Source organism: Scyliorhinus torazame, chromosome 9, assembly GCF_047496885.1.
Source record: "Scyliorhinus torazame isolate Kashiwa2021f chromosome 9, sScyTor2.1, whole genome shotgun sequence".
Lineage (NCBI taxonomy): Eukaryota > Metazoa > Chordata > Chondrichthyes > Carcharhiniformes > Scyliorhinidae > Scyliorhinus > Scyliorhinus torazame.
The window spans coordinates 87,090,698-87,111,317 of NC_092715.1; the positions used below are offsets into that span (position 1 = coordinate 87,090,698).

The 20,620-nt window shown below is 47.9% G+C and overlaps 1 protein-coding gene across 2 annotated transcripts in view; it reads right to left on the bottom strand.

Moving 5' to 3' along the window:
* Positions 1 to 20,620, bottom strand: part of ccnh (cyclin H) — an 88,660-nt gene that overhangs the window by 16,980 nt on the left and 51,060 nt on the right. For both annotated transcript variants that reach the window (XM_072516228.1, XM_072516227.1), the window contains exons 6-8: positions 15,125 to 15,288; positions 14,341 to 14,411; positions 9,670 to 9,781 (exon numbers count right to left, since the gene is read on the bottom strand). In XM_072516228.1, the coding sequence (XP_072372329.1) occupies positions 9,670 to 9,781; positions 14,341 to 14,411; positions 15,125 to 15,288 (347 nt within the window). The remainder of the gene's footprint in view (positions 1 to 9,669; positions 9,782 to 14,340; positions 14,412 to 15,124; positions 15,289 to 20,620) is intronic.

The window sequence follows — 20,620 nt, forward strand, 5'->3', positions numbered from 1 at the left end:
TTCTGCACTGTAAAATCTATGAACTTTCTATGAATAAAGTGACAAGTAATTAGAATAAACAATACAAGGATAAGTAGACCGAGTAATTAGAAATGTTGGCAAGTGGGGCAGCACGGTGGCACAGTGGGTTAGCCCTGCTGCCTCACGGCGCCGAGGTCCCAGGTTCGATCCAGTGTCTGGGTCACTGTCCGTGTGATGATTGCACATTCTCCCCGTGTTTGCGTGGATTTCGCCCCCACAACCCAAAAATGTGCAGGCTAGGTGGATTGGCCATGCTAAATTGCGCCTTAATTGAAATGAATTGGGTACTCTAAATTTATTTTTAAAAAAAGAAATGTTGGCAAGACAAAGTACATTTAAGTTTAAGACATTGAGGTCAGCCAATTGGAAAGTATGCCCTGTCATATATGTGGGAATTCATAGACTACCAGCATCCTAAATGATCACATGTGCAGGAAGTACTCCCAACTGCAGAAACTTAAGCTCTGGGTTTTTGAGCTCGAGTGGCGGCTGGAGACTGTGGAGCATCCACGAGGCTGACTAGCACATTTAGAGAAGTGGCCACGCCGCAGCTCAAGGGACTGGAGGAAAGAAGGGTGATCACCAGGCAGATCATGAGAAACAGGCAGATAGTGCAGAGTCCCCTGGGGTCCTGCTCTCAAATCAGGTTTCCATTTTTAACCTTACTCGTTCCTCAAGGGAGTACAGTCAGATCCAAGCTTCTAGCACCATAAGCGGCCTGGCTGTACAGGAGATTTGGAACGAAGGCGCAATAGTGATATAGGGGTTCATTAGTTAGGGGGCTAGACAGGCGTTTCTGCAGCCGCAAACGTGACTCCAGGATGGTGTGTTGCCTCCCTGCGGCCAGGGTCAAGGACGTCACTGAACGGCTACAGGGCTTCCTAAAGGGGGGAGGGTGTTAAGTCAGAGGTCATGGTACACATTGGTACCAACAATACAGGTAGAATGAAGGGAAGGGGGAGGTGGTATCCATCCAGCAACGATGGAATCACGAATCGCGATCGGGCATCATCCGAAAAAAAGGTCGGCGCCCAACCAGTGCCTCAATGGGCGGAGTGAATGTGTTCCAAGCCCCGTGCTGGGGTGGGCATGCAAAGCGTCCGCAGCATTCGTTAACATATCAACAGGTCCGACTCGGTAGTCTCCGGCCTCCTGCGATGCTACGCCTCTGCCAGGCAGAGCTGATGCCACATGGTTCTCATGTGGTATTTAAAAACGGGGACCGGGTGCCGTGGCTGCTGAGGGAGGGAGAGGAGTTAAGAAAAGTTTCCAAGGCGCAACAGTGGGCTGAAAGATGTGCCGCTGGCTGGGAGGCATTTGCCAGAGTCGGGGCGCCACCAATCGTATGGGTGCCCCACCACCCAGGCCACAACCTTAGGAGACCCCAGCCAACCCATCAACGGGATGGGCATAGACCAGCGCAGCCAGTGACCCACCAGGTGCTGGCAGCCCTCAAGTATACCCATCTGAGGCACCTCCCCACTGCAAAGGGAGCAGGGGGAAGAGTAGAGCCCACGCCAAACGCAGACGCATGAACCATGGCCTTTGCCATTCACTCTGGCACACTGCTCCCCCAGGGCGGATGCCCTACCAGTGGCACTATCAGCTAGGTCACCCCGAGGACCACCAGCTGTCACCACGCCCGCTTAACCACTTCGCCCCATCCAGCCTGCATCTGAACAGATAGGCACTACCCATGCAGTGCAAAGAGGGCCCATGGCACACCGCAGCAATGGTCCCAATGGGTGCTCAGCCCCATCCATTGATGTTATCCACACACTTGCCACCAAGCATGGCACCAGTGACCCCACCGCGGCCCCCACCCCACAACCAGGTGCTACTCTGCTGGCGGGTAGCACACAGCCCACCCAAGGAGGTCACCCTCAGTAGACTGCACATAGGGAGCAGGACAGGGACCGCAGAGCATTGCACTCGCATGGGTAGTTCCAGCCACAGGTATCCCGGATGGGCACGGGATTACACTAACATGTCCAGGGTAATGTGCAGTAAACACCGTTTGCATATCATTAGCGGGCCTGACCCAGTATTCTCCAAGGCCTCCGTGACGCTCCGCCTCCAATGGGCTGAGTTCCTGACGGCACGGTTTTCTTGTGCTTTTAGAAATCGAGAAACCAGTGTCGTGGCTGTGGAGGGAGAGGGGATACGGAAAGTGTCCAACATCGCCGTAGTTTGCTGACAGTTGTGCCGCTGGCAAGGGCTTCCGCCAGGGCTGAGAGGAGTAGCAGGAGGTGGGCAGGAGGTGGACAGGCACTGAACACTACCACAGCCAGCAAGGCAGCCATGCAGCTGTGAAAGTTCGCGAATTCTGCCCCGCGTCTACACTTAGTCTCAGAAACGGATAATACCGTCCCAGGACTTCATAAATTGCAATCTCCGGATTACTCCCAGTGTCATGTGCTAGCAACACAGAAATAGGAGAATAGGGCTGGTGAATGCAAGGCTCAAGAGTTGGTACAGGAGGGAGGAGAGATTCCTGGATCACTGGGACCATTTCTGTAGCAGGTAGGACATGTATAAGCAGGACGGTCTGGACCCGAACCAGAATGGATCAAGATCCTTGCGAGTGTTTTTTTTTTACTGCTGCTGAGAGAAGTTTAAACTAGTTCAGCAGGGGGAGGGGACACAGAGTTAGTACAATAGGGACACAGCATACTATAGTAAAAGGAACTAAGACAGAGGGAGTTCAGCCATGTTGAGTCCCAAGGGAGTACGGCGAGGCTGGATGGCCTCTACTTTAATGCTAGGAGCCTGATAGGTAAGACTGATGAATTAAAGATGTGGATTGACATGTGGAATTGTGATATTGTTGCCATCACAGAGACGTGGTTGACGGAGGGACAGGACTGGCAACTCAACATTCAGGAGGTATAGGATCCTCAGGCGAGACAGGCGAGGGTATAAGAGGCGATGTCTCATTATTAATTAAGGAGTAATTGCAATAAGGAGGGACGATATCTTGGAAGTATCCTCAATGGGTAGAGAGTAGGAATAAAAAGAGGGCAGTCACATTGCTAGGAGCGTAATATAGGCCCCCAAACAGTCAGTGGGAAATAGAGGAGCAAATGTGTTGACAATTCACCAAGATGTGTAAAAATAATGGGGTAATTATATGAGGTGATTTCAACTTCCTCAACATTAATTGGGATAGTCATAGTGTAAAGGGTTTAGAGGGGAAGGATGTCTTGAAATGTATTCAGGAGATCTTTTTATGTCAATATGTAGAAAATGCTAACGCGCTGACCAAGGATGTGATTACACTGAAGAGAGTGCAAAGGAGATTCACCAAGGCGTTGCCTGGGATGGAGCATTTTTCCTATGAAGACAGGCTGGAACGGCTCAGATCATTTTCCTTAGAGCAGAGAAGGTGGAGGGGGGAGACCTGACTGACATGTATAAGATTATGAGGGGGGTGGACAGGAAGCAGTTGTCCCCCCTTAGTTGAAGGATCAATAATGAGGGGGCATAATTTTAGGGTGATTGGCAGAGGTTTAAGAGGGGATTTGGGAACAATGTCATTCAGAGGGTGGTGGGAGTCTGGAATGTGTTGCCTGGGAGGTAGCAGAGGTGGGAAACCTCCACAACCTTTAAAAAGTACGTGGATGAGTACTTGAAATGTCATATTTTCACAGTAACTTCATTGCAGCATTAATATAAGCCTACTTGTGACAATAATAAAGATTATTCTTGTTATAACATTCTAGGCTATGGGCCAAGTGCTGGAAAGTGGGATTAGTATAGTTTTGTTGATGCATACTGGATGGGTTGAACAGCTTCTTCTGTGATGTATGATTCTATGACGACTGGAGTTTGATTTTAGTCTTCAGCTTAATGCCATGCTGCTTCCAGACATCACAGAATCACCATAGGCAGAACTTATTTTCTGGATGCACGTACATACCTTCATAAGTAATGATACCCCTAGAAAACACACTGCCAAGTTATGAACATTTTTCTACAGCCTTGAGACAGGTGCCATCAACAGTAATGTTTCGTGCTTCAGTGTGTGCCCAGTGCTGGCTGAAACATAACTTCGGTCTTGGAGACAATGGTTTGGAGAACAACGTTTTTGGCAGTGCCAGAGAATCTTTTTGCCATAATCACCATTCTTCCTTGTGCGCAGCTCGGGCAGAGTCAACTGCGCATAAAAGTTGTGATTGCTATCCCTGTTAGATCATCAACTAGAAAATCTCAGAAAATGCCCTTCCAGGATCAGTGTGGTTTTATGGCGAACCGTGGAGCAGACAACAGGGGCTGTTCAGCACACTGGGCTAAATCGCTGGCTTTGAAAGCAGACCACGGTAGGCCAGCAGCATGGTTCAATTCCCGTAGCAGCCTCCCCGAACAGGCGCCGGAATGTGGCGACTAGGGGCTTTTCACAGTAACTTAATTTTAGGGGGTCCCAGGTTCGATTCCGGCTTGGGTCACTGTCTGTGCGGAGTCTGCACATCCTCCCAGTGTGTGCGTGGGTTTCCTCCGGGTGCTCCGGTTTCCTCCCACAGTCCAAAGATGTGCAGGTTAGGTGGATTGGCCATGATAAATTGCCCTTCGTGTCAAAATTGCCCTCAGTGTTGAGTGGGGTTACTGGGTTATGGGGACAGTGAAGGTGTTGACCTTGGGTGCTCTTGGCAAGAGCCAGTGCAGACTCGATGGGCCGAATGGCCTCCTTCTGCACTGTAAATTCTATGATGGTTCTTGTAGCAAGACAACTACAAGAAAAGTGCAACAATAAGATCTATATATGCTGTTCATAGACTATGGGGTAAATCTTCCGGTCCCAACCACTGCAGGAACCGTGGGTGGGACAGACAATTTGATGGACCATTTCAAGGTCCATTGACCCCGGACAGGAATTTCCAGTCAGGGACAGGCGCGACCAGAAAATCCCACCCATTCTGTTGACAGTCAGTTGACATGGTCTATGGCACTTGTTCTCCAAGCTAGGATGTATGAACAGGTTTGTCAAAATCCTGCACCTACTACAGGAGAGCGTGGTTGGATGTGTTTGTGCCTGCGCAAGATGTCCGATGCCTTTGCACGAAGGACCAACAGAAAGCAAGAATATGTCACAGCTCCCGAACTATTCAATCTCTTCCTCGATACAATGCTCAAGGAAGCTACCAGAGACATGCCTGCAAGCATTAACATAGCTTTCCAAACTGAGTAAAATAGTGCATGATGCTTGAGCCCAAGGAGCCAAGATTCTTTAAGCGAGAAACCACCTGCAACTTTTCCAAGATCACTACATCAACCACCATCTGCGGGGTCCAAAAATGGACAAGTACTCTAACTGTGATATAACCACTGCCGTGCGGAGTGACAACTCTTACCCTGCAATTTTTATTAAATGTTTTTCATCACAGTCGAGGCCAGGAGGGATGTACTATTCCCTTGAGGATCTCAGAGGGCAAGCCACTGGACAGCCAGTGCCCACTGGGAGGAGCTGGCAACGGCCGTCCGCTCGGGCAGTGTCACCAGAAGGACCGGCACCCAGTGCCGCAAGAAGGTCAACGACCTACACCGGGCCGCACGGGTGAGTTGGCCACCCCCCCCCCCCCCCCCCCACCCTCAATGACACTGCGCCTGGCACCACCCTCGCCCAACAACATGCTGTGCCCTGGGCCACCCATGCCAGCCCTCCTCAACCCCCTCCCCGAGACCTTCAACCACCCCCCACTCAAGACCCCCCCCCTCCCCCCACCATGGTGGACCACCTGAGCAGCTAACGATGCCCTCTGTGTCCCCACAGGACAAGTTGTCCCACAACCTGTGGGAGAGGGCTCAAGCGGGCGGTAAGAGTGCCGGTCATCAGAATCCTCACCACCTTCGAGGAACAGGCTCTGGAGGTTACAGAGGTGGCTGAGGACAGAGTGGTCACCAACGCGAAGGCAGCGCATAAGTGAGGACCTACAGATGGACTGTCAAACATGAGTTTTAATGCCATTCGATCTGACCAACCCGTCACTAACCACATGTCCATTCTCCCGCAGTACCTCTAGGCGATGGTGCCGGCCCAACCGGGAATACCCCCCACCCCACCCTCCCATGAGAACACCTGAGGAGAGCTCCAAGGACCACCGTACATGCGTTACAGTGGTTATCCCCAACATCCACCAGCACACGCACTTCGGTGGGCAACGTAAGTGATCAAGCTTCTGGGGCATATTCTGGTGAGCACCACGCAGTTGCAGATGCACATCAGGTGGAGGCTGTAATGGCCAAGCAAGACAGCAGTTGGAAGTCTGCTGGATCCCAGGATCCAGCTGGGTCCCAGCCAGATGCGGAACCTCTGGACCAGGTTTACCCGGAGCTGATGCAGACGTGGGTCCCCAAAGCATTAGCCTGGGTCTCTGGTCTACTAGTCCAGTGACAATAGGACTACGCCACCGACTCCCAGGGGCTCAGTCCACTGCCCCTCCGTCCCGAGGTGAACCCCAGGGCCCTATGGGCACCGACTGGGAGGAGGGACTGCTGGGTGCCAACCCAGACCAGTCCTAAGGAGTGGCGACGGTGCCCACCAACTCCCCAGAGTTCCACCCCGCTGACGCCGCATCTCGCAGTCAGCACCCGACAGGGTGGCAGGGCTATGCATGAACTGTCGTCAAGTACGCCAGGGTCCTCCAGCCCCAGAGCCCCCCAACCAGGGGCATTGAAGGCCATGGGACGTGGTAAGCAGCAGTCTGCCTCCACCGCTGATGTGCATCTAGGGAAACATCTAGATGTAGTAATGGAGCGAGGGACGCTAGGCATGCCAAGGATCACAGAGGGCATGGGGATGGGGGAAGATTGTTGGTGGGAGTGCGGCGGCAGCATAGGGAAAGTGAAGCAGTGGTGGACACATCTGTGATACATTAACTCTCACCACAATTAGAATGACACCTCGGTCACGTGGGCAGCACGCTAGCACTGTGGCTTCACAGCGCCAGGGTCCCAGGTTCGATTCCAGGCTGGGTCACTGTCTGTGCAGAGTCTGCACGTTCTCCCCTTGTCTGCATGGGTTTCCTCCGTGTGCTCCGGTTTCCTACCACAGTCCAAAGACGTGCAGGGTAGGTGGATTGGCCAAGATAAATTGCCCTTAGTGACCAAAAAAAAAGGTTAGGAGGGGGTACTGGGTTACGGGGATAGGGTGGAAGTGAGGGTTTAAGTGGGTCAGTGCAGGCTTCATGGGCCGAATGGCCTCCTTCTGCACTATGCTCTGTCACTTTCTTCCGCAATGTGGGCCGACCTCCAAACCCTGTTATATCGAGTCTCCGCATTGGTCTTGACCTCAGTACTCGCGTCATTAGCCAGGTCCTAATCCCCTTATCCCCCAAGAGCCAACCAACCATCTGGGGTGCTCCTCCAAGAAGCTGGGGATGTCTGACTGCGCCAGGATGTAGTTGTCATGCACACTCCCTGGGAAGCGTGCGCACACGTACTGGTCGCACACGAGCTGGGCATTCAGTGAGTGGAACCCCTTCCTGTTGACTTAGGGCACACGCAGATGGACAGGTGAGTGCAAGGCAACATGCGTGCACCCCATCAGTCCCTGGACTGAACTGGCGATGGCGAGAGTCCTGCAGCCCGGGCATCTTGTTGGGCTTGGGCCGTGTCATCAAAGTTTAGATAATTTTCTGCCTGGGCAAACAGGACATCCGTGACCTGTCAGATGCACCTGCGGGCTTTCGCCAAAGAGATGCCACACAAGCCCTGGAATGATCCTGAGGAGTAAATGTTCAGGGCTGCGGTGACCTGGACGGCCAACGGAAGCGGGTGTCCTCCTCCTCCTCCATGTGGTGCTAAGTCCGTGAGGACATGTCACAGGTGCCGCACCATCTGCTTATTGAGGTGAAGCCTTCTGCTACACGCGCTGCCTGTCATTTGCTCGAAAGACCAGCGACGCCTGTATTCGTTGGTCCGTCGCGGGCCTCGCCTGGGTCTCATCCTGGCCTGACGGGCGGCCAGTTCCTCTGGGTGCGGGCCAGAGTCCTGCACATAGAACGCCACCATGAGCCTCTGTTTACGCTGCTGCTGCTACCGACATCTTTAGCGCCTGGCTGACCAGCCTGTCATCAGCATCACTAGGGCAAGTTCAGCGGCGTCCAAAATATCATCCATAAAGTTCAATATCTGTAAGGAATTGAGAGAGGGTGCGAGACTAACAAACAGCGTTGTCTTCCACCCCGGGACCCTCCATTCCCCAATCGATCCCCCCCACTCCCCTCCCCCAGCACGCTCTGTCCACGCACACCCGACCGCAGCGAGGACCTCCGCTCACTGGACCCCAGACCCTGTACCCCTGAAGCCCGCACATAATGTGACCTGGACTGGGCACTGGTCCCTTCCCCATTGCACAAACCCATCCTCTGGCAGCGGAAATGTCTCCAGGGCCCTGGATGTTGGCTGCTTCATGTGGCGTTGCCTCCCGCAGTGTTTAGGCAGTGTCCAGGCATCACGGTCTGATTGGAATGCTAGGCAATAACCCCACATGCTAAATGGCACGCCCACCTACGGGAATCCATTTGGGATGTATGAAGTGCTCATTAACTATGATTGCCAATTTGTTTTTAGCAATAGCCTTCAGCAGCACAGTCAGAGGGCTCTGCGGTTAGTGGGGGTCATGGGTAGTCGGTGGGGCAGAGAGACAGGGACTAGGGTTGCCCTCGGAACGGGTACACGCGATCCACGGGTTGGCATGGCAGATCAGTGTGCGGTTGCCCACCCAGTAGATCCCGATCCCCCCCACCCCCATGGTGGACCCCCAACCCTCCCCTGTTGCCCCCCCACACCGCCCTCCAAGCACAGGGACAGCACAAGCCCAGTGCCCCAGGCTCTTTGCCTGTGAGAAAAGATGGCTACTCGCCTCCTAGGGTCCCCGCAGCAGCCCTTCCTCCAGCTTCACATTTTTAAAAAAGGTACTAATCGGCGCCAGTGTGACCACTTGCTGGGAGGCTGCTGGATCACGGAAGGCCATTGGATGCGAGGTGTCTCCCGTTAATTGTATGGAGATAGGGCTTCAGTGGAGACCAGCGGTTTCTCGCCACACTACACTGGGATCCCAATTTCACCTAGAGGAGGGGGCCGGTTGCATCCCAAACTGTTTGGCACCCAGTGCGGTTCTCATTTTTGGCCTCTCCCACTATTCACCGGCCTTGTCGTGCTCTCACTGAAGCGCAACAAGGCATTGAATCTCACCCAGCATCTTTAATGTAAATAATTTTCCTAGGCACTTTATATCCAAGCACAAGGAAAACAGACGCTAGTCTGGAAGTAACAAAAGCAAATAAGGATTGCAGCAGCAGTTTTATTTTGCTTTTGTACCAAAGTGTATCACTTCACATTTCTCAGTATTAAATTTCATGTGCAATGTATCTGCCCATTCCACAAGCCTATATCCTTTTAAAATCTATTATCGGAACATTCACAATACTTGAAGTTTTGTCTTCCTCACTCAAGTCTAGGTTCTCATTCAGATCAAGAAAGGCTACCTCGACCCAAACTATCTCCTCTTTAAAGGCAGCCCATTGCTCACTTAAAGTTTTGCCTGCCAATCTTCAGGCTTTGGCTTAATATAACTAAAACCTAGCTGGATTTATAAAACAATTGAAACCACAATAATTTGACTTGTTTGCTTTTTTTGTCAATACTTACAAACTTGTAATGATGCCTAGGTCCAAACAGTGTAAATGTTCAAGTTTCTGTTTCAGAAGATTAACTTCCTCAGGTTTGGGTGGGTCATATTTCTTCACCAGGTTCTTTATACCTGCTCAACATCAAACATTTTACAAGTTCTTAAAGAAAACACGAAAATGCAAAGTAAACTACAGGACTAAATGTCATTAAATTACCATATAAAAACAGAGCAAATAAAACAAAATGTAGTGTCTGTGCTTTACATGGATTCATTGGAAGTACTTGTTCAGGTGCTTTACACAGATTTATTGGAAGTATTTTGAAGGTACCATATGAAAAGACTTGCAATAGGAATGGTCATGTCAGTTGGACTTCATTAGCAAAATGTAAAGGTAAAAGAAACAGTCAAGAATTGTTTCCCACAGGAAGAAGTTTGCACTGGGTTGCTCTGATATACTAAATGCATTAACGATTTGGACAGAAATCTGGTGGGGTGGGACAGGGAGACAACGGCATGATTCTCTGGCCGCGTTGAACTCTCACTTGAGTGCAACACAGGAGAGGCCCGAGGCGTGCCTCCCGACAGGCTCCGCGCCTCGTGAGATTCTACGAAGTTCTGCGAGACGGGGGGGGGGGGGGGGGGGGGGGAGAGAGAGAGAGAGAGAGAGAGAGAGAGAGAGAGAGAGAGAGAGAGAGAGAAAAGAGATCCAGGGCCATTGGAGACCCCTGGAGGTCGGGATAAGTGTAGGGTGGCTCCATGACTCTCCCCCGAAACCGGGCACCTTGGCACTGCTGCCCAGCTGGCATCTTGGCACTGCTGCCCTGGATCTGCCAAGGTGCCAGGGTGCCCAAGTTCCAGGGTGGTACTGCCAAGGGCCAGGGGGCAAGCGGGCCATGCCCATGAAATAAGGGTGGAGGGTGGGTTTGAAGGGTGGAGGAGTGCAGGGCAAGTAAGTAGGAGCCTCCAAAAGGGTGGGTGGGTGATAGGTGGGGGGGTGCTAGAAGGGAGTGGGTGCTGTAAGGGGGCTTGGGGGAGACTGAAGAAGGAGGACTCGATAGCAGGGTGTGCTCACTTGGGGGGTGTGGGGTAGTGACTGTGTGTGGGGGGTGACATTGCCCATGGGTGGGGGAGTGGACGACCCACAAGCTCACTTAGAGATTGGGACACCCTTTCAAAATGGCGGCCCGATCTCATATTTCAGCTCCCCAGTGCTAAAAAAAAGTGTGGGCTAAACCGGTGAGAAATTCTCCAGGGCCCAAAGAAGTGACTGAGTGTCACTGAATAGCAATGAGGAACTCGCCAGGAGAGCCATCAGGAAACTCCCTGAAAATCCCGCCACAAATAAACTGAGAAATTTTGGGAGAGAATCACTCCCAAGATGTTTTGACTCCACCTAATTATGGAATTGCAAATGGATGATGGATTGTGGAAAAACTGCAGGATGTAGAAAGGCCAGCAAGCTGGATGGTTATAATGCAGTTTAGAAAAATATGAATTCATAGTTTTGCTATTATTTTTTGAAATGCACGAGAACAGAGTGACGTTTACAGATACAGAGTGCAATTGACAAGCATGACAAAGGCAAACAAAATACAGGTCTTTATTTCTAAAGGCAGCATGATTGAACATTGGTTAGCACGGCTGCCTCACAGCTCCAGGGACCAGGGTTCAATTCCAGCCTCGGGTGACTGTGTGAAGTTTGCACTTTCTCCCAGTGTCTGTGTGGGTTTCTTCTGGGTGCTCCGGTTTCCTCCCACAGTCTGAAGATGTGCAGGTTTTTAAAAATTCATTCACGGGATGTGGGCGTCACTGGTAAGGCCAGCATTTATTGCCCATCCCTAGTTGCTCTTCAAAAGGTGATGAGTTGCCTTCTTGAGCCGCTGCAGTCCTTCAGGTGTAGATACACCCACTATGCTGTTAGGGACGGAGTTCCAGGATTTTGCCCCAGTGACAGTGAAAGAACGGTGATATATTTTGAAGCCAGGGTAGTGAGTGACCTGGAGGGAACCTCCAGGTGGTGGGGGTTCCCAGGTATCTATTGCTCTTGTCCTGGGTTTGGAAGGTGCTGTCTAAAGAACCTTGGTGAGTTACTGTAGTGCATCTTGTACATGATACACAAGGCTGCCACTGTTTGTCGGTGGTGGAGGGTTTGAATGTTTGTGGAAGGAGGAGCAACCAAGCGGGCTGCTTTGTCCTGGATGGTGTCAAGATTTTGAATGTTGGTGGAGTTGCACTCACCCAGGCAAGTGGAGAGTATTCCATTACACTCCTGACTTGTGCCTTGTAGATGGTGGACAGGCTTTTTTTTTGGGGGGGGGGGGGGGGGTCAGGAGGCGAGTTACTCGCCGTAGAATTCCTTGCCTTTGACCTGCCCTGGCAGCCACAGTATTCATTTGGCTAGTCCAGTTCAGTTTCTGATCAAGGGTAACCCCCCAGGATGTTGAGGTTAGGTGGATCGGCCATGCTAAATTGCCCCTTAATGTTCAAGGTTAGTTGGGATTACTGGGTTACGGGCATAGGGTGGAGGCATGGGCTTAAGTAGGGTGCTCTTTCCAAGGGCCAGTGCAGACTTGATTGGCCGATGGGCTGTTTCTGCACTGTAAATTCGATGATTCTATGATAATACAAAAACATGGACCTAATATTGAACTTGTTAGTGTGGCTGCAATTAGTGCCATGGTGATCTGTAATGCACTGCCTGAAAAGATGAGGAAGATCCAACAGTAACTTTTAAAACAGAATTGGATATGTGCCAGGAACATACAATACAAAAGGAGGTTATCTGACCGTTCCTGTCTCTACCAGCTCTTGATAACCACTACCTTGTTTTTTCTCCATAACCCCTTCCCCTTTCAAGTAAATATCCAATGTTCTTCTCAAAGCTCATGAAACTGCCTCCACTGCACAAAATTTGGATCATATTAACACAGTTAGAATTGTCATCTCCTCTCAGGTGCTTTTGCCAATTAAGTTAAATCCTGTGGTTAGTGATCCTCCTGCCACAGGAAACAAATTCTCCTTATTTATTCTATGAAAACACCTTATGATTTTGAACACATCAATAGACTCTCTACATCCCGGGTATCATCCCGATGAACCTCTACACCCTCTCCACGGTTCTTTCCCAAGGTGTGCTGACTAAACTTGGACACAATAACTTCAGCTGAGGCCTAACCAGAGATTTGCAAAGCTTTGTATCCCATCTCTGCATTAAACTTCATCTGCCATGTGTGCCTCTTTCACCAGTCAATGCCCTCCTGAAATCTGTTAAAACTCTGTCTTCACTGTCTACATTTTCGAGTTTCATATCATCTGCAAACTTTGAAATGTGCCCTTTATACCAAAAGAACACTAGTCTCAATATCAATCCCTGGTGGACAGCACTGTAAACCTCAATCATATTTGTAAAACAATCATCCACTATTACTCTTCTGCTTTCTGTCCCTTAGATAATTTTGCATCCAAGCTGCCTATATTCTTTAATCTCAGAGTTAAATATTGCTAAAACATCTACTGTGGCCCTTTAATTAAACACTTTCCAGAAGTCCGCATGATTTACATTATCCTAATCAACTATTACTTCATATTTCATCAAACAACAATTTACTTCATTTGAAAACATTTAGAAAATAAATTTGTTGGAATATGGGGAAAAAGCAGGGGAGTGGGCCTAATTGGATTGCTATTTCAAAAAGAGCTTACACAGGCACCATGGGCTTCATAGCTACCTCCTATGATTCTATTGCATGCAGCCCATTATAGAAAAAAAAACTATTGGAATAGATGCTGTGTAGATTGACAAACAGACTTGGAATGGGGAGCTGTAGTTTCAAAGTCAGACTTCAGAAATTAGGGCCAATTTTGCCAGAGGAGAGAGTTACAAGGTTTTAAAGATTATGAAGTTAGGATACGTAAATAGCGATCATTAGAAAGACAATATTAGGGAAAAAATAAAGACCATTGTAAAAAAGAATCAGAGGTTAGAATAAAATCTTTACACATAGGGTGATAAAAATGTGGAATCCTCTACCTCAAACTATATTGAAGCATTGTCCAGCAATTCTTTAAAAATAGAATTAGATATCTACTCAAAAAAGAATATATCAAGGTGGAATTAAGCAAACGCGATGGACCATATCATTGTTATGCAGTAGCACTCCAATTCAATGATAATAGAATAGGAGGACGACAATGGTGTAGTGGTATTGTCACCGGACTAGTAATCCAAAGTCCCACGGTTTGAATCCCATCATGGTAAATGCAAAATTTGAATTCAATAAAAATCTGGAATTATAAATCGAATGATGATTATGAAACCGTTGCCGATTAAAAACCCATCTGGTTCATGAATGTCCTTTAGGAAAAGAAATCTGCTATCCTTACCCGGTCTGGCCTACATGCGGTTGACTCTTAACTGCCTTCACAAGTGACCCAGCAAGTTTAAGTGAAATTAGGGATGGGCCTAATGCTGGCCTTCCCTGCGATGCCCATACCATGAAAATTTTGTTTTAAAAACACATGGAGGAATACTGCATTCCAACATTCCAAACATTACAACTAAAAACTATAACATTAGATGTTTGATCTGAAGCAAAAGCTGTCACGTTAGACAAATAATTGATTTGGATTAATTACAATTACAAGTAATGTAAATTCAATCTTCCACAGTAACTATCAAGATTACTTACATCTGATTCCTTCAACCAGCTTTGACAGGCATTCATTGTTGTCTTTTAGCATAAGGCATTCTGTTAAGTAGCTAAAGTATAAAATAGAAAAATTAAATTAAGATCAATGCTGCAGTGAGTATATGAAAGAGATAATTTCACTCCTGCATGGCAACATAATGGCATGTTTCTCAGCGGAGGGGGGTGGCCTTCTGTTGGCTCGCAGTGGGATCTTTTGGTCCCGCTTTCAAAAGGGAATTTGATAACACCTGAACAATCTAGAATTCTAGATTTTCATTCATTCAAGTATTACAAAAAGAATTTAGTGCATCTGTCATTTCTAATTCCTACATATTTCCACCCTCTTCAACTCTAACTTCCAGAACATGAAAACAACAGAACATGAAAACAACTACAGCTACTTCATGCACACGTTAGCTTTTTTATCCACTGTATCGCAATTTAAATGTTCTATTTTCTTCTATTATAGACACTAATTTTATTATCCTCAACTGTATTCTGCAAAACTTACAATTCTCCTTGGTTTATTTGCATTTATCAATGGTTTGCCTTTGCCTAAATATCACAGGTTGCTAGTTTCTAAAACTTCAAGCACTGAAGAGAATTATACTTCCATCTTAGCTAGCATTTAAATTGGTTTTAAGTTAGAATGCAAAATATATAATATGGAATGGAGCCCTCTACAGAGAATTAGAAAGATTTCAAAAATATATAAGCATGATTGTTTGATAAAAATTATTTTCGTAAAGCCATAAAACAGTTGAAATTTTAAAGGGTACCATACCTATCCATATTAATGCCGGCTCTGGAGGCACTGAAATGAATAGCTGCTATTGCTATCTGCGATGGTGTAAAGAGAAGACCAGCATCAGTCATAGTTGCTCGGCTCAGAAACTCATCTGCTGTTTTTCGCAAAACTTCTGGATTTTCTACAGCTGTGTATCGAGTCTAAACAGGAAAAAAATGACAAGTGTAGAAAAATGTATTTCCACAAATTGCAATTAATAATAATAGCCGATGTAATATTTCATCTTTTTTCGAACTGAAAAGCTTCCCCTTTTTCCCCCATATCTGCTCTCATCAGTAGTTATACAGTGTTTGAGGAAAAACATTAATTTGATTTATTACCGTTTTTTCAATGCACTTATAACTTGCAACCTATACAAATGTAACCAAGTGCAGATGGATCCCCAAAACCTGAAGCTAGGTTCCCAAATGCATAACTTCAGATCCTATGTAGAGTGAATTGTCACACTTTTAAAATTACATAAAAGGCAGCGCAAATTTTCATGTCTTCCAGAAAATTACTATTTGCAGTCAGCTTCAACTGTGGAATAAAACAATAATCAAGCTGCCCATACCAAGTTTTGCTGCCTTATTCCTATCAATACCAACAGTATAAAATGAACCACTTAGACCAGGAATTCCTCCCTGAGCAATATCATGGCCACACAGTGGAATTTAGTCTCAAAAAACATCTGTCTTAATGTTCTGTTGGATAGTAATCCACCAAAAGTGGCATAACAGACAATCTCATCACTAAGCTATTTAGATAAAATTATATTTCAGATTTATTTGGAAGTTGAACCTTTGCAATTGCTTAATTTTTATAATTAGGACAAAGTTAATTAATTGTGAATTAGGGTTGGCAGGAGAAAGCTCTCCATTTCAGCCAATCATTATCCTGCACACCAGGAAATTGGAAGAATTTCTTCACATAAAGCAAGAGTAAATATTCAATGGCACTTTAGCAACTGAAAAAGGCATTTGGAAGTAGTGATCATGTGCCTTTGCCACATCCCAACAGGTCAGGAGAAAACAAATATCTGTTCACAATATTAAAATGTGCGTAAGCCCTCAAAAGTACAGATTTTGGAAGTGAGTTCATTTTCTTTTGAGTTAAAAACCAAGTTTCACATCCATTGTGCTTTCAGTGTGACCTCCAATGTGAAATGCTCTGTAGAGCAGCAAAGGTGTCCACCAGGTGGAGTAACTTCAGCTAATCAGCTTCATGGTAGCAGTTAAAAGCAGTTATTTTTGAACCCTCTGCCACTGAAGTTGGGCAGAGTTTTCACCCATGTAAACAATACATCTCGAAAACATATTGACAGATTTTAATTACATTGGGCTGATCAGTGGCAAATGGAATTCAATCCAAGTCCAAAGATGTGCAGATTAGGTGGATTGGCCATGTTAAATTGCCCTTGATGTCCAAAAAAGGTTGGGTTGGGATGCAGGGATAGGGTGGAGGTGTGGGCTTGGGTGGGGTGCTCTTTCCAAGGGCCGGTGTAGACTCGATGGGCCAAATGGCCTCCTTCTGCACTGTAAATTCTATGAATTCGGATGAGTAGGAGGTGATGCATTTGGGTAGGACAAACAAGGCAAGGGATTACATGATATACGGCAGGACCCTGGGAAACACCGAGGATTAGAGGGATCTTCGTGTGCATGTACACCCATCCCTTAACATAGCAGAACAGGTGGATACAGTGGTTAAGAAAGCATCTGGTATACTTGCCTTTATTAGCAGAGGCATAGAGTTTAAGAGCAAGGAGGTTATGCTGGTTAGGCCACAGCTAAAGTAGTGTGTGCAGTTCTGGAATCCACATTATAGGAGGGATGTGATAGTACTGGAAAGGGTGCAGGGAAGATTTACCAGGAGTTTTAGTTACAAAGAGAGATTGGATAGACTGGATTGTTTACCTTGGAGCAGATGAGTCTGAGGGGGTACATGATTGAGATGTATAAAATTATGGTGGGCATAGATAGAATAGACAGGATCAAACTTTTCCCCTTGGGGAATGGTTTTATGACCAGGGGGCATAGATTTAACGTTAGAGGCAGGAGGCTTAGAGGGGATGCGAGGAAAAACGTTTTACCCAGGAGGTTGGTGAGAGTGTGGAATTTACTGCCTGAAAGAGTGATGGAGGCAGAGACCCTCGTAACATAGAACAGTACAGCACAGTACAGGCTCTTCGGCCCACGATGTTGTGCCAACCATTTATCCTAATCTAAGATCAACCTCGCCTACACTCCTTCAATTTACTGCTGTCCATGTGCCTGTCCAAGAGTCGCTTAAATGTCCCCAATGACTCGGACTCCACCCCTCCGCTGAGAGTGCATTCCACACACCCACCACTCTCCGTATAAAGGACCTACCTCTGACATCTCCCCTATTCCTTCCTCCAATCACCTTAAAATTATGTCCCCCAGTGACAGCCATTTCCACCCTGGGGAGAAGTCTCTGCCTATCCACTCTATCCATGCCTCTCATCACCTTGTACATCTCTATCAAGTCACCACTCTTCCTTCTCTGCTCCAGTGAAAAAAGCCCTAGCTCCCTCAACCTTTCTTCATAAGACATGCCCTCCAGTCCAGGCAGCATCCTGGTAACTCTCCTCTGCACCCACTTTGAGGGATCCATGTACGTGGACCCAAAGATCCCGCTGTTCCTCCACACTTACAAGAATCCTGCCTTTAACCCTGTATTCAGCATTCAAATTCGACCTTCCAAAATGAATCACTTCACATTCATCTAGGTTGAACCCAATCTGCCACTTCTCAGCCCAGCTCTGCATGCTGTCAATGTTCTGTTGTAACCTGCAACAGCCCTTGACACGATCTACAACTCCACCAACCTTTGTGTCATTGGCAAACTTACTAACCCACCCTTCCTCTTCCTCATCCAAGTCACTTATAAAAACCACAAAGAGCAGAGGTCCCAGAACAGATCCCTGTGGGACCCCACTGGTCACCGACCTCCAGGCGGAATACTTTCCATCCACTCCCACTCGCTGTCTTCTTTCGGCCAGCCAATTCTGTATCCAGACAGCCAAATTTCCCTGCATGCCATGCCCACTGATTCTGAATGAGCCTACCGTGGGGAAACTTATCAAATGCCTTTCTGAAAGCCATACACACCACATCCACTGCCCGACCTTCATCAATGTGTCCCGTCACATCCTCAAAGAAGTCAATGAGGCTTGTGAGGCATGACCTGTCCCTCACAAAGCCATGCTGACTGTTTTTAATCAAACTATGTTTTCTAAATAATCATAAATGCTATCTCTCAGAATTCTTTCAAGTATTTTGCTCACCAGACAGAAGACTGACTGGTCTGTAATTCCCAGGGATTTCCCTATTCCCTTTCTTGAACAGGGGAACAACATTCGCCTCCCTCCAATCATCCGGTACTACTCCAGTGGAGAGTGAGGATGCAAAGATTATTGCCAACGGCGCATCAATCTCCTCCCTTGCTTCCCGTAGTAACCGTGGGTATATCCCATCTGGCCCAGGGGACTTTTCTATCCTGATGCTTTCCCAAAATTTCCAGCACATCCTCCTTCTTAATATCAACCTGTTCGAGCCTATTAACCTGGTTCACGCTGTTCTCACGAGCAATAAGGTCACTCTCTCCAGCGAATACTGAAGCAAAATATTCATTTAGGGCCTCCCCTACCTCCCCAGACTCCAGGCACAGGTCCCCTCCACTATCACTACTCTCACTCTGATCATCCTTTTATTTCTCACATAAGTGTAGAACGCCTTGGGGTTTTCCCTTGGCTTTCTACACTTGTGAGAAATAACATTTAATAAATGGGAGGAGGCTAAACCCCCCCACCCCCCACGGTGATTAAGACAAATTTCATGCACTGACAAGCTCAGCTCACCAGTGCATGGCACCCCGATTACTTGACCCCCTCCCCACCGGACCACCCCAATGCCCGAACTTAACAATTAGGGGGTCCTCGAGGAGTTTGTCGTATGAAGAGAGATTGAACAGTTTAGGCCTATACTCTAGAGTTTAGAAAAAGATGAAAAAAAGGTATGGGTAAAGTAGACGTGGAGTGGATGCTTCCTCTTGTGGGGCACTCTAGAATGAGAGATCATTGCTTTAATTTTGCTATCTCTCATCCTAAGACAGAGTTGAGAAGAAACTACTTCTCCCAAAGGGTTGTGAATCTGTGCAATTCGCTACCCCAAAGTGCAGTGGAAGCTGGGACGATGAGTAAATTTGAGGAGTTGCCAATAAAAAATCTGTCCATGAGGTTGAAAGGTTATGGAGAACAGGCAGGACGGTGGAGTTAAGGCCAGGATGAGATCAGCCATGATCATATTGAACAGTGGAGCGGTCTCGAGAGGCTAACTTGCTTATTCCTGCTCCTAGCTCATGTGTTCTAAGAAAGAACTACTCTGGCTGATTTCACCATCCAGCTCTTAGACTGTAACACTGTAGGTAACAGCATCCCAAGCGCAAATATGGTGTTTGTGATCAATAAGGGGATTTCTTGATTAATTTGAAAATATGGCGTTACAGGGAGAAGGCACGTGAATGGGGATGAGGAATATATCAGCCATAATCGAATAGCGAAGCACACTTGATGGACCAAATTCGAATAACAATAATAATAATAATCTTTGTTAGTGTCACAAGTAGGCTTACATTACCGCAATGAGGTTACTGTGAAAATCCTATATCCTCCAACTCCCCTTCCCGCACCCAACTTCATAAGGGCAGGGCATCCCCGGGCTCGATCCCTGGCACAGGTAACTAGGCACACTGGCACCTTGGCATTGTCAGCAACCAAGCCAGCCTGTCAGTGCCACCTGGGCACCCTGGAAGTGCCAGAGTGGCAGTGTCAGGGTTCCAGGCTGACAATGCCACAGTGTCCGGTGACCTCGGGGGGTACCACCCTGCCCAGAGCCAGGACAACTCAGGGCCTCCGATTGCCTCGGAGACTCCCCAACAAGTGCTGTTATGTCTGGTCCATGTCTGTGGAAACCAGAGCTGAATGGTGTCAGGGCAGGGTCTCTGAGGTGAGGCCATTCGATCGTGTGCCAGCGCACACATATTCAAGTGAGACCAACTACTCACTTGAATATGCAAATCTGGACCCTGCCCATTGAGGACGGGATCCAGATCACGGTGCCTTGCGAGATTTAATGAGCATCGTAAATCTCACGAGATGCCTCTCGCGAGATTTAACAACCTCAGGCGGATTTGCACACAAGGGGTCCCCTAGATGGTCAGGGTAAGTGCAGGGTGGTCCCCTGGAACGCAGGCAGCTTGGTACTGTCCAGCTGGCACCTGGTCACTGCCACCCTGGCACTGCCAAGGTGCCTAGATGGCACTGTCAAACAAGCAGGAGCATTGCCTGGGTGCCAGTGCAACGGGGCCCTGTCAGGGTCAGGGGTGGCACTGTCAAGGGTCAGGGGGCAAGGCGGGCCTTGCCCATGAAATGAAGGTGGAGGAGTGGGGTTTTGAAGGGTGGGGGAAGTG